A 14,817-nucleotide genomic window follows, 5' to 3' on the forward strand; every position below is an offset into this window, starting at 1 on the left:
GAACGCTATATAAATGCCTTCTTTAACTTGACAGTACCAAGACCGTCTGAGTTCAGGATTCTTACTACCTCTATCAGCTGCTTCTTGTGGTGCTCCATCCATGAGTTTTTTAAAATGGCTTACAGGAGTCTGACAATGGACTTTGCCAGTTCTCCTACATATTGCACGGTTCAGATTTTTAACAGTGAGGGTGGTTTACCATTGGGACAATTTACAAAAGGTTGTGTTGGATTCTCTGTCACTAGCACCTTTAAAATGAAGTTTGGATCTTGCCCACCTGCACTTAGTGTGGAGCCGTCTTGTCTGTGCCTGCTGTGGGTCAGCTCCCTGAATCTCCCAGTCCTTGGCATCCCAGGCACTACATTCTATGCCTCCACTAGCTTCATTCTCTCTATACAGGTAGCGATAGACACAAACCAAGTCTTGAATACTTGGAGCATTCCCTGTAATGTCCAGCCCTTCCACTGAACACTCTCAAAATTATCAGGCACCTGCTGTTCCCAAAGGCATAGTACGCACCAGCTTGCAAGATTCAGCTCAGGGCCATCACTTTATTTAAAACCACAGCACCTAGATATATTCATATATAAAACAAGAATAAGTTTATTTCCAAAGAAATACAAAACAAATTCACAACACGCTTTCTAGAGACTAAACTTAACTAACAATTTACTATCTTGTCTAAAGAAACTTATTTCACCCAAAGTTCTCCAGCATTTTCAACCAAGCCTGGTTGAGGCCCTTTTTCATGAAGCAAATTCACTGGCCTTTTATTTCCTCAGTGGAAGGTGCTAGGGTGACTCCTCTGTCCTCCTAAATATACTCAAACAAGCCTGTGATGTACACCTCCAGATAGGGTTCTCCCTTACTCCCTCCCTCAGCTTTTCTCTTTCTGTTCGTTTCTTTCTGAAGTCTTCAAACCCTTTATTTGCATTAATTTCAGACTAGTGATAGGAGACCCACTGTGAATGAGACGATACTCAATTAATATGTAAACGCTTACATGGCTAAACATCTCTTTCCTGACAGAAAACCTGTTTTTCACCTTTACTGATGACTACTACCTTGACAGAGACTTTAAGAGCATATTTTCAGTATATACACATAATTCCTTACACAACATCCATACATGTATTTCACAATGATTTTGATGATGAGTGTGACACTGGCTTTTATATGAGACCTCACATGACATTCTTTGATGAATTAGAATGTGCATATCTGACTCAGGAAATACCTGTAACTCCTCTGCACCCTCTGCCAGTTATCATTAAGAGATTCTTAGGTCACAGATATGCTCTGGGACTTATTTCAGGGAAGTTCTATGACCTGAGTTATTCATGTTAAACTAGATGATCACAATGGTCCCTTTTGACTTTGGAATCTATGCATAGGGAGCCTTTCTGTTTTGCCACCAAAAGTCTCTCACCTATGCACTTATCCATTCCCCCATTTTTTCTGAGTTACATCTCCTGGATTTTATTTTGTCTAGAAAAACTTCTTTCCCTAGCCCTTACTCCATGTGGTTGTTGTTTCATACTATGTCAAGTGAAAAAACCAGTGAGGTAAACCCTATTTGCAAGGAAGGAAGACTATGAACTTTTTTTGGATGTGAGGGTCCCAGAGTTCTCACTTGATGACATTATTTAAAGAGCCATTTGAATACCTAATTGTGAAAACTAACATGAGATTATTCTCCATGTATGACAGTAGTGTCTTTCCTAGGTAGGCAAGTTAAGTTCATGGCAGTATGACAAAGAGCGTGGGGTATTTAAGATCAGCAAATACTAAAAACATGACAGCTGTTTTAATTATAGCACATTTTTATCATCGTTAGAGTCAGGAAAATATAGTAGTTATTGTCAAATATATGCTTATAGGAGTATTGTCTAGTGATCAGAATAAGAATTTTGGAGTCAGAATTCCTGGATTCTCTTACTGCCACTTGCTTGTTGTGTGCCCTTTGACAAGTCATTTATGTAAACTTTTTGTGTCTCCCTTTACTACTGCTAGTAGTAATATAACAGTAATTATTACTATCTATTATTTTTCTATAATATATATCTCACAAGAGGTGCTGTAAGGTTCAATTAATGTTTATAAAGTCCTTTGAGATCTCAGATGATATATAATTGAAAGTATTTACAATATATGAAAAATTTTGAATCATAAACACATGTATATTTTCTCTCTCATATTTCAGGTTTTCTACTTGCCTATGGCTCTTTTTATTCCTCCATCAGTATATGCTGTTCATCTCCAGTTTAATCTCCTTTACCAGTTTTGGATACATACAGAGGTAAATCAGGTTTTAAAGCCATACCTAAACAGTTTGCCTGGAGCAGTGTCCTGGAAATCCACTAGCAGCTGATTTATTGTGTAAGAAAAATCTTTGTCTGACTTCTTTAAGGAGAAACATCTGTTCATTTTTATTTCTTTTTCATAATATATATTGCAAAGTTTATAAGAAGCAATGAGGCCAGTTGGTCCCAATTAGATTTAAAAAAAAATTAACTGTAAAGAATCAAAACTTTTTACTATTTTAATACTATATTTTCCTATCTCGCAGCTTATTAAATATTTCTGGCTGATATTGAAACTGATTTCATTTCTAAGATACATATTTCAGTAAAAACAGTTAGAAAAACAATAGTGCTTAAATATTTAGTTTTGATTTGAAGGTCAGATACTGCCTTTCCCGGATCACATCTAAATTCTCAAATAAAAACACATTGTGTGATTGTCTAATCACTGTATTTGTGTGAGTGCACTCGCATGTATATACACATGCGCATGTTGGTGTGAACTACAGCTATGTTTTACATACTTATAAAAGCAATAACCCACTGTAATTAGTAAGTAGATTCCCACACTTCTCAGGTAGTTGAAAGGGGCTTGGCTTGAAGCCTTCTCCGTCACACTACACCCGAGATGTCTATGGCTATCCTGACAGGTTTCAGAGTAACAGCCGTGTTAGTCTGTATTCGCAAAAAGAAAAGGAGGACTTGTGGCACTGTAGAGACGAACCAATTTATTTGAGCATGAGCTTTCGTGAGCTACAGCTCACTGCATCGGATGCATACTGTGTAAACTGCAGAAGACATTATATACACAGAGACCATGAAACAATACCTCCTCCCACCCCACTCTCCTGCTGGTAATAGCTTATCTAAAGTGATCACTCTCCTTACAATGTGTATGATAATCAAGTTGGGCCATTTCCAGCACAAATCCAGGTTTTCTCACCCTCCGCTCCCGCCCCCCCCCCCCCCCACAAACTCACTCTCCTGCTGGTAATAGCCCATCGAAAGTGGCCACTCTCTTTACAATGTGTATGATAATCAAGGTGGGCCATTTCCAGCACAAATCCAGGTTTTCTCACCCTCCGCCCCCGCCCCCCCCCCCACAAACTCACTCTCCTGCTGGTAATAGCCCATCGAAAGTGGCCACTCTCTTTACAATGTGTATGATAATCAAGGTGGGCCATTTCCAGCACAAATCCAGGTTTTCTCACCCCCCCCTTTCCTATGTCACATATGTGTAGCACATAGCACACTGCCCTGTTGAGCTGTTGATTGTCTCTGCCATCAACTTCAGTTCTTTGGTTATGCTGCCTTTTGTTGTGCCGTTGTCACTCAGCTTTGGCAATGTGTCATGATCATGTGTAGGATTAACGTTAGACTATGTTTACTTGAAGTGCATGGGATGGGCCATTGGTAAGTTGTTGCTGTTACATTGTCAGTGAAAGAATATGATATACTACTTTCCTGCTGATGGCCGCGCAGAAGCATTCCATAGAACTGTATGCTGAAGTGCCAGCATTCCATAGAACTGTATTAGTCACATGGCTCAGTACTTGTGGTGCATTTTGTTTCTTAAGCACTTAAAGTGAAATGGAGAGGTCTGTGCATCACTTACGTCCCACTAAGCCCTTAAACCCTTAATAGGATTTAAGAAGGATTTATATGGTGCATTGGCCTCGTGTTGGCACTCTGCACAGGAGTGAATTTCACTCTTAATTAATAATTAGACCCCTTATTAGTAGATTATTGAGACACTAGAAAATTAGTTCGTCCTTTGGAATGGTCACAGTTCTTATACTTGGATCTGTTTAATGTATATATTATTAATACTGTTAATAATTATTAATAATTAGTAACATGTATTACATTTAGTATGAGCTTTGTTCATAGCCCTGCTCTGCTAGGCAATAGACAAACACAGTCCCTCACCTGAACACCTTAACAGACAAGACAGAAAAAGGGAGGGCAAAATGCAGAAACCAGTGGGCTATTGTCGCTTTCAGTTATAACTGACAATATTGTTAAAATGTCGGTGTAATTGCTGTGAACGCGCACTATGGGCACGATCCTGCCAGGTGCTATTTCTGTGAGGCTTGGAGTGCTCTGAATTTTCCCTGACATTGACCAGAGCTGAGGGAGCTTTATGTCTATGCTTGTCTGTGCTAGAGAACTTTGGTCTTGCAAAACCCTTATGATGCCAGTTACACCCACAGAATTACTACCAAATGTGCAGGGGTTTTCAGCCATTGTTGGTACTGTACTGAGAAAAGCTAAACATGGGGTCAGCCACTGCTGTGTCAGTCTGCACCATTGCAGCGCTCATCTAGAGAACAAGGACAAGGGTGGCAGCTGCAACAGTTCAGCTGGTTCTCCCGTTGCTATATTACAGTGCCGTGCCTGTCTCTGGATCCTTGTAAAGAAACAAAAAGAAGTATTTTGTATATTTTGAAAAACAAGAAACTTCACGGGAAAAACATTTAACAAACCATCCCCCGAAATAAAGAACAATTTGCTCTCTTTCTCAAGCACTGACACCCACATGTGTCATTGCTCACTGTAATATGTTCCTGAGTGCCACGACTACATTTGATCTGAGGAAGAGGAATGACCTCGGCAGCCTCTGCAGAGACAATATGAAGGTGTGACAGCCACCTTTGTGTCTGACAAACTGGGGATCTCCAGAGCCAAAAGCATGAGCTGCTATGGCTTGAACTAAAAGTCCAAGGCTCTCCAGGTGAAGCTGGAGCAGATTTGTATCCTCTGAGGATCAGGCATGGAGTGGGTGGGATCTGTAAATACACACACACACCAGTGGGTTGCAAAGGCAGAGTTCTTGGGGCTACATGCATGTATCTTCATCCAGAGCAGACACAACTGGAAGCAATATTGGATTAAACCAATGGGGCTGGCAGCCAATTACAAACAATTAGGAAGGAAATTGTATCCAATAATTTGTTAAACTATTTGTATTTTACCTGCTATATTGAATTATGTGACAACTGTTATAATAGACTTAACTAGTGATAAATATTAACTATTAGAGATGATTTATTTTTGTTTTTTTTATATATTTTATACATAATTTTCATGAATCTTCATGAAAAATTGTTTTTTTTTTACTCATTCTAATTATCTTACATAGAATATAATTATATGAGAAGATTTATTATATTGTATGAATTTAGGTCCCGATACTGCAATAAGAACTCTATGAACAGACGTGTGTCCTTGCAGAGCCCCATTTCATGGTTTTGCATCTGAATGCAGAGCCTAATGAGAGTACAGGCCTCTCATTACAAAGTCAGGGCCTAATATTGTTGCCAGCCATGGTTCTGTAAAGCACCTGCTGCAAGTAGCCATACCGGGAACTGTGGGATAAGTAATCCCCATGCAGTTCTACTGTAGTGGTTGGAAGGAGTCCGGTGTGGAATTACATGTACACATGAAACTACAGGGCTGTTGTACTCTTAATACACCACTGCTGTTCCACCAGTGCAAATTGTAACAGTTCAGTTCTCCAGTGTAGAGCACTTCCCTATCAAGTCCAAAGTTTTCTTTTAGAGACATTACGCATAAATGTCTGCAAAGGCAGGATTAGGCCCTAAGTAGACATGGAGAAAAATACTATGAAATCTTAATTTTAAAATTCTTGTTCGTACACATTATGTTTCTCCTTAAGAAAAACAAAATATGCCCACTCTGTTGATACTGTTTTGTTCCACAATTTTGAAAGATTAGTTTAGGTTATGCACTAAATACTAGTACAGGTTGTGCACTAAGGACAAACCATTTCAAATTTAGTCAAACAAACAAACAAAACTGAAATGATTTTTGAGTAATAGGAGAGAGGAAGGAAACTGACTTCTGATGGAGGTTTTTTTGTATAACTTGCTGAGAATTAAATGTCTATTTTCAAATTCAGTCGTTTAAAAAAAGATAGAGAAGAGATCCTTCTGCACTGAGACTTTGTGTGCCACGTTTCCGTCTGGAGCAAACGTTTATAGCTCAGTCTGGAGCAAACTCCAACCCTTCCCCCAACTTGAACTTAGTCTTTCCATTATTACATCACATGATAAATGAGGTTGCTTTCAACATCATAACTTTCAGCTTTATCTGTAGTCCTAGTTTCTGTCCAGCTTTTCAACCAGAAGAGCAAACGGATCTATTTTAGTGTAAATCACGCAGCTCATGTATTTTTGTGACAACAACATACAAAGTCCCGAGGGTTAAAAATGTCCACTCTTTGCATCCCAATTGGACTAGCTCAGCCCTCAGATTCCCTGTCCATATTCCTCCAACCTAGTAGGTAGGCACTTACATTTGACCTTTTATCTAAAATACCTACAGTTTTTTAAGCATTATAAATCTGAAGACTATACTAAACTGTTCTGCTAGTTACAATAAAAAACAACAACCTCATACCAAAATCCTAATGGGCTGTTACAATGAATAAAGGATTCCTGCTGTTTCTAAAGAAAAGGTGCAGGTGTTACAGTGGCAGAAATGGAGGTAATTTTGTTCAGATGTTGCTCTGTGACAGATGTGAACTATATATTTATATTCAATTGTGTACTTCCATTACAAGAATCTCTTTACGGAGGGTTATCTCTATTGCAAGGTTAAATCACGTACGCATGCTTGTCTGAAATGCTATCAGAAAGTCCCCAAAGAAGCCCTTTGTAATAGATAGATGGCACTCACATTCCTAGGATTCTGAAATAAATCTCATAATAGTGTGTTTAAACCAGTATTCATTAACTCATGTAAAAGACAAATGCTGAAAGAATGAAAATACATTTTTGTAATGCTGCATAAGGTAAAATGAGTCAAGGGAAAAAAAGGGCCCAATCTAGCTCCATTTAAGTCAATGGAGAAACTCATTCAGTAGGACTAAGATTCAGTCCTTAATGAATTGGTAGAAATGCCTATCCAATTAAACCATTCTCACCTGAAACGAAGAGAGTAAAACAAAATTACCTTGGTCCAAAAGCATTAAAATATAACTTTTCAATAGCCACAAAATGTTTCAGTCCAGCTACTAAGAGGCAGAATTACTTTATTTCAGTTTATTTTCACAGGTGATTCACAAGGTTCACATTAAACTATATCTTTCCATTATGCCTTTAATTGAGCCAATAAATTAGTCCTGTTTATAACCTGACTGTGGAATGCAGAAGCTAGTTTCTGTGGGTTTAGCTGTAACTCCATGGATGTCAAATGGTATTTGGAAAGCAGCAACTGAACTAATCCCTGTTAATAGTAATTGTGGTGACACATTATTCTTTGCCTGTTTGATCTTTGACATACATTAGTTTCTGCTTAATTTGCTAATTTGGGGAAAGATTGTGAGTTGCTCCACACAGCCACCCATGGAAGTAAAATTGCCTAAGGCGTCTCTTAGTCCTCTGTGCTGTCTTCTTGCATCATTGGTCTGCATAAGGGGGGAAATGAAAGCGTATGGGGCCATTGCTGCTAGCTTTAGGTGGGTGGAGAGAGGCCCACGCATGGCAAGGGTCTTGACTCTGCCCTGTGCCAGCTGCCATGGAAGGAATCTGCTACTGGTATTTGCCAGTTGTAAATTAACAGAGAGAAGGTTAAGGGATTACAGTCTGCAAGTATCTATATGCAAGTCTATAAGTATCTATATCTATATGGGGAACAAATATTTAATAATGGGCTCATCAGTCTAGCAGAGAAAGTCTAACACAATCCAATGGCTGGAAGCTGAAGCTAGACATATTCGGAATGGGAATAACAGTGAGAGTAATTAACCATTGGAACAATTTACCAAGGGTAGTGGTGCATTATCCATCACTGACCATTTTTAAATCAAGATTGGATATTTTTGTAAATGATGTGATGTAGGAATTATTTTGAGGAAGTTCTATGGCCTGTGTTATACAGGAGGTCAGACAAGATGATCATAGTAGTCCCTTCTTGTCATGGAATCTGTGAATCTATTAATGTCTTTCTGCCTTGGAGCTGCCGCGGGAGAGGGGAAGCAGGGAAGGAGTTGTGACTGTGTAAGACCCTTGCACAAAGCCCGCAGAGTGGCAGATGAGTCCAGGGTCGTTCAACAGTGATGATTACAAATGTAATCATAGACTGATAGAAATTAGAAATGGATTGATCAGTAGGGCTAGTTGAAAATTTTCTGTCAAAACTGTTTTTCATCGGAAAATTGACTAACCAGTTTTATTTTGGGAAAAGTATTTGCTTTCTGCACAAAATTTTGCCTTTTGTTGAAAAAATGATTACCTGAAAACTGAACGCTTTCAGCCCCAAACTGAAATATTTAGGTCAAAAAAACAAAATGTTTTGATTTGGAAATGCTGCTGCAGTGTCTCATGGGAGTTGAAGTTGAGGCACCTCATGTCCCCACTGTCCCTGAAGGGCCACACCACGCAACTGGACTGTGTCTCCTATGATGCACCATTGCCAGGGACTCCCATGAAGCATGACCTCTCCAAGGGGGGAGACCATGGTGCTTTGTGGGAAATGCAGTTCAACCAAGGCTTATGGAGGAGAATGGGAGCATGAAGCACCTAAATTATAACTTCCATAAAGCATCACAGGGACATTTCCAAATTAAAATATTTTGTATTTTGCTGATATTTTTCACTACTCAAATTTGTTCTGTAAAACTGATTTTTTTTCAGGACATCTAGGCCACCTGTCTGGCACTATAGCATTGTTCTCTACAGTATGTCTTCTAATGCTTTTCTTTTCTCCAGGGGCCAAATTGTAGCCGATGTTTGCACCTATGAATACACCAAATGAGCTGCAGCCAAAGGGAATAGCTATGACTCCCTTAAAATCTCCAATAGATTATTCCATAGTATTTCTGCATGTGCTGTTTTTGGGCAGAGGGGAGAAGGTGTGGTAAGGCATGGCCTGTAGGCATGTGTGAGAGAGAGAGGTGTATGTTTAAGGCAAACAGATATTGCTTATATCATCTCAGGAAACCTATTTGGGACACAGATCTAATGTCAGCACATAAAAGAATCATAACATCTGACTCGGAAGGCAGCAATAGCATATGGAAAAACAGTAACAAAACATTGGTTATTAGAAAAATTACTCATTTATTGATCCCTAGATCCCAGTCAACGTGATCACTTCAATATTTCTTTGTGAATTTTATTTTTCATATTTATACATCCCTTATCCACTCTGTCTTTAATACTCCCACTGAAGTCAATGGAAGTTTTGTATGCAGAATGATTGCATGAACAGACATGTATATAACTAATAATTCATTTCTGAAGTATTGTTTTAAGTAATCAGTTTCTTAATGGAATACCATCAGGTCAGATTGGTCCAGAAATGCGTTTGCTAAATAAATAAATAAAAACAAAAATAGCTTTGACAAAACATTAGGCTAACATAAATGTTTCCATTTAAAAAAATATTTCCTGTGAAATAATAATAAAAATTCCCCAGCCATGTTTGCAGTCCCAACATTGAAGTTCTGTGCTAGTAGGTAAGAATCTGAGGGTGTGAACTTGCAAATGCTTATGCATGTGCCTTAGGGCTTGTCCACACATGGAGCTCGTCAGGAATACCTATTGCACTTTTAATTCACACCCTTCCTTAATCCAAACTAACTTTCAAGTGTAGACAAGTCTTAACTTTATGCACTATGGTTTGTCCCAGTGAATTTAATGGTACTGCCGACAGTGGGTAAAGTTAAGCAAGTGCATAAATCTTCACAGGTATGTGGCCTTCAAGTGGTATTGAATGAATCTGACTAAAAACAAAAGGGAAATTGACTAGGCTGTTTTATTGTGCAAGTTGAGAACTATGCAAAGTGCAAAAAGTAAGTACAATATAAACAGTGAAAAATAATCTAAAGTAACAACATGGGTGAGGTAATATCTCTGTAGCTTGAAAGCTTGTCTCTGTCAACAGCTGAAGTTGGTCCAATAAAAAATATTACCTCATTCACCTTTTCTTTCTAATATCCTGGGGCCAACATAGCTACAACAACACTGCATACAATAATCTAAAGTGTTATTTGTAAGGACATTTTAGATATCCTTGTTAACTTGACAGTCCCTCTGTCACCTGAAAAGGCCACACATTTTAGTATTAGTAAAGAGCTTGATAAATTCCAAGGATCAATCTGATAACTTTTGTGTAATCAAGATTGTATGAGAATAAAATTTAGCTATTAATGGGAGATATGGAGCTCAAGTGGTGAACAATTAGTAAAGAGAGCTCTCCTTCTTGTCTAGTCTCAATAAGTTAGTTCCTTTAGCAGGGGGGAAAGTCCCTGTTTCTCCACAATTCAAGACCTGGGACAAGAAAGTCCTGCAAATAGGTGTGCCTAGTTCTGTTTGGTATGCCCAACAGAAACCAGATGTAGACAAAGAATGTCACTAAGACTGGAATAATTTAATGGTATCTGTCATGTAGAGCCTGAAAACATTAACATTATTGTAGTTTGATGTTTTAAGTTGTACCTCTCTCACCCTTATTGATTCAACTTTAACTGGGCCTCTTATAAATAGGCCACATCGCACTGTAGTTGCTGTAAATAGTTTGGAATTGTGTTGTTTCGTGCAATCTTTTAAAACATCAGGAAATTACTTTAACAAACAAGTACACATTAAACTAATTACCATTGTGAGCTTGGTGCCTGGATGGATCATACTGAGAATGCCACACTCAGGGCAGACTGCAAAAAATAGTGCAGATAATCCTTCAAACTGGTGGTTTATTCTATAATTAGATTCACCAAGCCAGTAACAAAAGAGCTTCTTTCATATCACAGTGGTTAACAAGAAGCCAAACACAGTGTCCTTTAGGTATTCCAGCCATTGGCTCCCATCTAGACAACAAAGTCTAACATAGTGAGACGTTATTAAAACCCTATTCACGGTAAATCAAGTTTTTCCAATCCTGAAGTATCAAGCACATTACTCCTCAGTAATGTGGGGAGTACAGTATGTCAGATCTTACCCAAATACACGCTTACAGCCAATCCTTAATAACTAAATCTAAGATTTATGAATAAAAGGAAAAAGAAAGAAGTAAGTTATAAATGGTTAAAAGATCAATATATATATAGATGACTTTCAGTGTTCATAGATCAGGGTCATAGCAGTGATGTTATATCTGCTGGCTTGTAAAGTCTCTCTGGAATCAATTCAATTGGTTATAGTCCAATAGGCAGTTCAGGTGTAGCGTTTGTTAGAGTTTTTTCCATAAGAGTTCCAGGATAACTCAGGTAACTACTTGAAGACCTCTGTCCTATGGCTTAGATCTTCCCTGTTAAAATTTAAGCGGACCTAAGATGAAAGGATCAGGCCTGAGGCTTCTCTTTTATAGTTGAAGAAGGCTGGGCTCTGACAGGCCACTCTACACATGGACTTTGATAAAAGTGAGCGGACAGTTTGTGATCTCTTTTCAATGGGCCATTCAAACTACCAAGATAGTTCACAGGTGGTTTACTATGTGGAATTACAAGTTTCGAGGAGAGATGAGGACAGTAATATTATTATACCACAAGTTCCATCTAAATGATATTTTCCCCTTCTGATCTCCCAGTCTATAGAATAAAGTATTAAAGCATTATAAGATGGGAACAGGATTTAGTGTCTACAAGCTAATTAGATCACATTGTTAGATTTCTAATAGGATGCAGGTAAGCATAGATGCATTTAGCACTTACTCCTTGATTCTCTAACAATAACGGCAAATGGGTTAAAGATTCTAGGCTACTTAACATGGCTTTGATAACTATCTACAAGAAATGGCTCCCTTTACCACTGCAATACCCTTTTGATATGTCCTTAAGAGTTGCTTACAGGTCACCCAGTTTGCTGATTTTTTAATCCTTGCTTGCCCAGTATCAAATTGTATAAAGAAATGCTAAGCTCACAGAATAAAAATCAAGTCCCACTGACATTGTACAATTTTATATTTAGAGACCCCAGCCACATCAGACAGTCACAGCAAATCGACAGCTTATATTTTTAATACGGAAAAAAGAATTTAAAAAAACCAATGTAATGTGTGCTCCTGATCAGTCCAGAGATGTGAGGAGATGTCAGGAGCTGTCTGCTTTCTCCCTCCCGGAGAGGGAAATGTTATATTTATCGTAATGACGCTCACTCATGGCCTCTTTCAAAAATAGTGGAACTGGCAGAATTTCTCTAATTGATCTTTTTCTTTTCTAATTATTTTTCTGCTGGAAAAGAGAGATCCTTAACTGTAAGCTAGAATGGGTGAAAATTTTCCATTTTAAATATTTTGGAGAAAAAAATAGTTGTTTTTCATATATAAAATTTTTAATTTTATTTGAATTTCTGTGATTTTTCAACAAACTGGAAAAATGATGAAAATGGAAATTTATAATTTTTCAAACTACTAAAATTTATCAAGAACTGTTGGGTTTTTTGGTTTTGTTTTATTTATTTATTTCTTACTTTTCTCCTGCCCTCCTCCCTTCTCTCCCTTTTTGCTCTATCCAATTTGCTCTTGGGGAAAAAAAAGTAGGAAAAAATGGAAAAGAGGGACGTTAAAGGGGTGAAAAAGCCAGCGGAAGAAAAGCTAAAACTAAAATTTATTTGCTTGTCAAAAAAGCATTTTTAAAAATTTTCAGTTTATGGTAGAAAAACAAAAAAAACCCCAGAAAACTAAAAATGTTCCAAAGTCCCTATGGTAAAACAACTGGAAATTTCCAACCAATTCTAATGAAAGCCTTTTTTCAAAAACTGACTCTGGTTTTGAGCTGAATGAGAGTAAAGTTAGACTGACAATGTACAATGTAATTAATATGGGAACATATTTTCTTTTACCGGGGTTTGGAGTTTGGTCTCTTGAATTCAGTTTTTTTTTTTAATGACCGCAGTAACCAGTGAAAGAGATAAGAGGGACAGCAACAGGCTCTGTGAAGAAATCCTGACATCAGTATACACTAAATTCAGCACTATAATGTTATACTAATTTTCTATATAGAGACCTCCGTAAAGTGGAGTGGCTCCATTAACATCTGGGTGCTTTTCATCTTCCTTTTGCTTACTGTACTATCAGGTGATTCGGGGCAATGACGCCTGGGTCATTGAGAGTAGTAAAATGTGTGTGCTTCTTATTGTGTACAAAAATTATGCAGTCAGTGAAGGAAGTGTAATAATAATAAGTCATAACTATCAGACAAATTCTGAGAAGTGTTGAGCACCTGTCAATCACATTATGGTGAACGGTGTTGCAAATGCTCAGCTCCTTACAAAATCTGCCACGTTCACTTCTAGGGGCCAAGAATTTCAAAAGTGACTAGGGATTTTGGTGCTCTCAGTTTTCAGGTGCCCAACTTGAGAAATCTTAAGAGGGCCCTGACTGTCAGAGGGAAGTACTCAACAGTTTCTTAAAATCCAGCTTCTTTAAGGTGTCTCCAGCTGGTCTCCCAAAAACAGAGACTCCCAAAATCATTAGTGACTTTCAGAAAGCTTGGTGTCCATCTCCAAATGTCTTTTAGATGCCTGGCCAAATATAACTAATACCATTACTTCATGAAAATGGCAACACATCTCAATAAATCCTGGATGCAACAAAACAAATCACCAGTAACTCATTTCCCAGGATATGATAAATAAAACAACCAACTGTCCACATAAAACTGTGAAAGTAACTAAAAAAACATTGCTTTTCCACTGCAGGTAAAGATTTTCTGCTGTTGTGGCTACAACAGCTATAGTATGGGAGAGAAAGGTAGAGGGTCTTGTCCTTGCCAGAAAAACTCCACCTTCTGTCCTCTTGTTATAGTTTTATGAGGCAATCTTAGTTCTTGCCATGAGACACAAGCTAGCCTTCAAGAAGACTGTGCTTATATTAGTTAGGGTTTTAAGTCCAAATAAGGAACTTAAAGGGCACTCTCTTTATAATGGGCTGCCAATGCAAGTCCCAGGTTATACTGTGCCACGCAGAAATACAAAGTGGAAAGGACTGCACTTTAGTTAGGTTGGAACCTTAGTCAGATGTGGGTGATTTTAAACTGAGTCAGAGATGTCTAGAGCACCCAGTCATATTGGAAGGCCACACTTTCTTGAGTGTACATAAAGCCAATAAGTCTGATCAAGTACATCTTTCACATTTCATGGGACATGTTCATTAAGCTGAGGAGGGGTAAGCAAGCTGCCTAGCACAAGTTCTCGTGGAGTTTGTTTGAAACATTTAACTTCAAATAGTAGTACTGAAAAAAACAACTGTTCTCATGGGCTCACTCTCTCCTTTAGTTGCTCCACTTAAAATGACCAATTAATGTAGGTTTTCTGTCATTTTAATTGGTCATATTGATTGAAATAACACCCACCCACCTACACGCTCATCTGCCCTTAAGAGAAGGCTGGATTAGTAATTTTTTCCAAAGAGAAGTAGAATCCTCTATTGAAAGTGTTAACTGAAATATTCACATCAGATGCCAACTTGATTCAAACCTTGACCTCCTGGTTCAGAGGTAAAACAACTATGAGTGACAACAATCTGCCTTCAAGATAATTTATTATAAACA

General features: G+C 38.1%; 1 protein-coding gene across 3 annotated transcripts in view; it reads left to right on the forward strand.

Moving 5' to 3' along the window:
• The window catches only part of AGMO (alkylglycerol monooxygenase), a 270,942-nt gene that overhangs the window by 106,414 nt on the left and 149,711 nt on the right, over positions 1–14,817 (forward strand). For 2 of the 3 annotated variants that reach the window (XM_073333806.2, XM_073333805.2), the window contains exon 5: positions 2,204–2,299. The exons of the other annotated variant lie outside the window; for it this stretch is intronic. In XM_073333806.2, coding sequence (XP_073189907.2) covers positions 2,204–2,299 — 96 coding nt within the window. The remainder of the gene's footprint in view (positions 1–2,203; positions 2,300–14,817) is intronic. 3 annotated transcript variants of the gene reach the window in all.

The sequence above is a fragment of the Lepidochelys kempii genome, chromosome 2 (assembly GCF_965140285.1).
Source record: "Lepidochelys kempii isolate rLepKem1 chromosome 2, rLepKem1.hap1, whole genome shotgun sequence".
In the NCBI taxonomy this organism is placed as follows: domain Eukaryota; kingdom Metazoa; phylum Chordata; order Testudines; family Cheloniidae; genus Lepidochelys; species Lepidochelys kempii.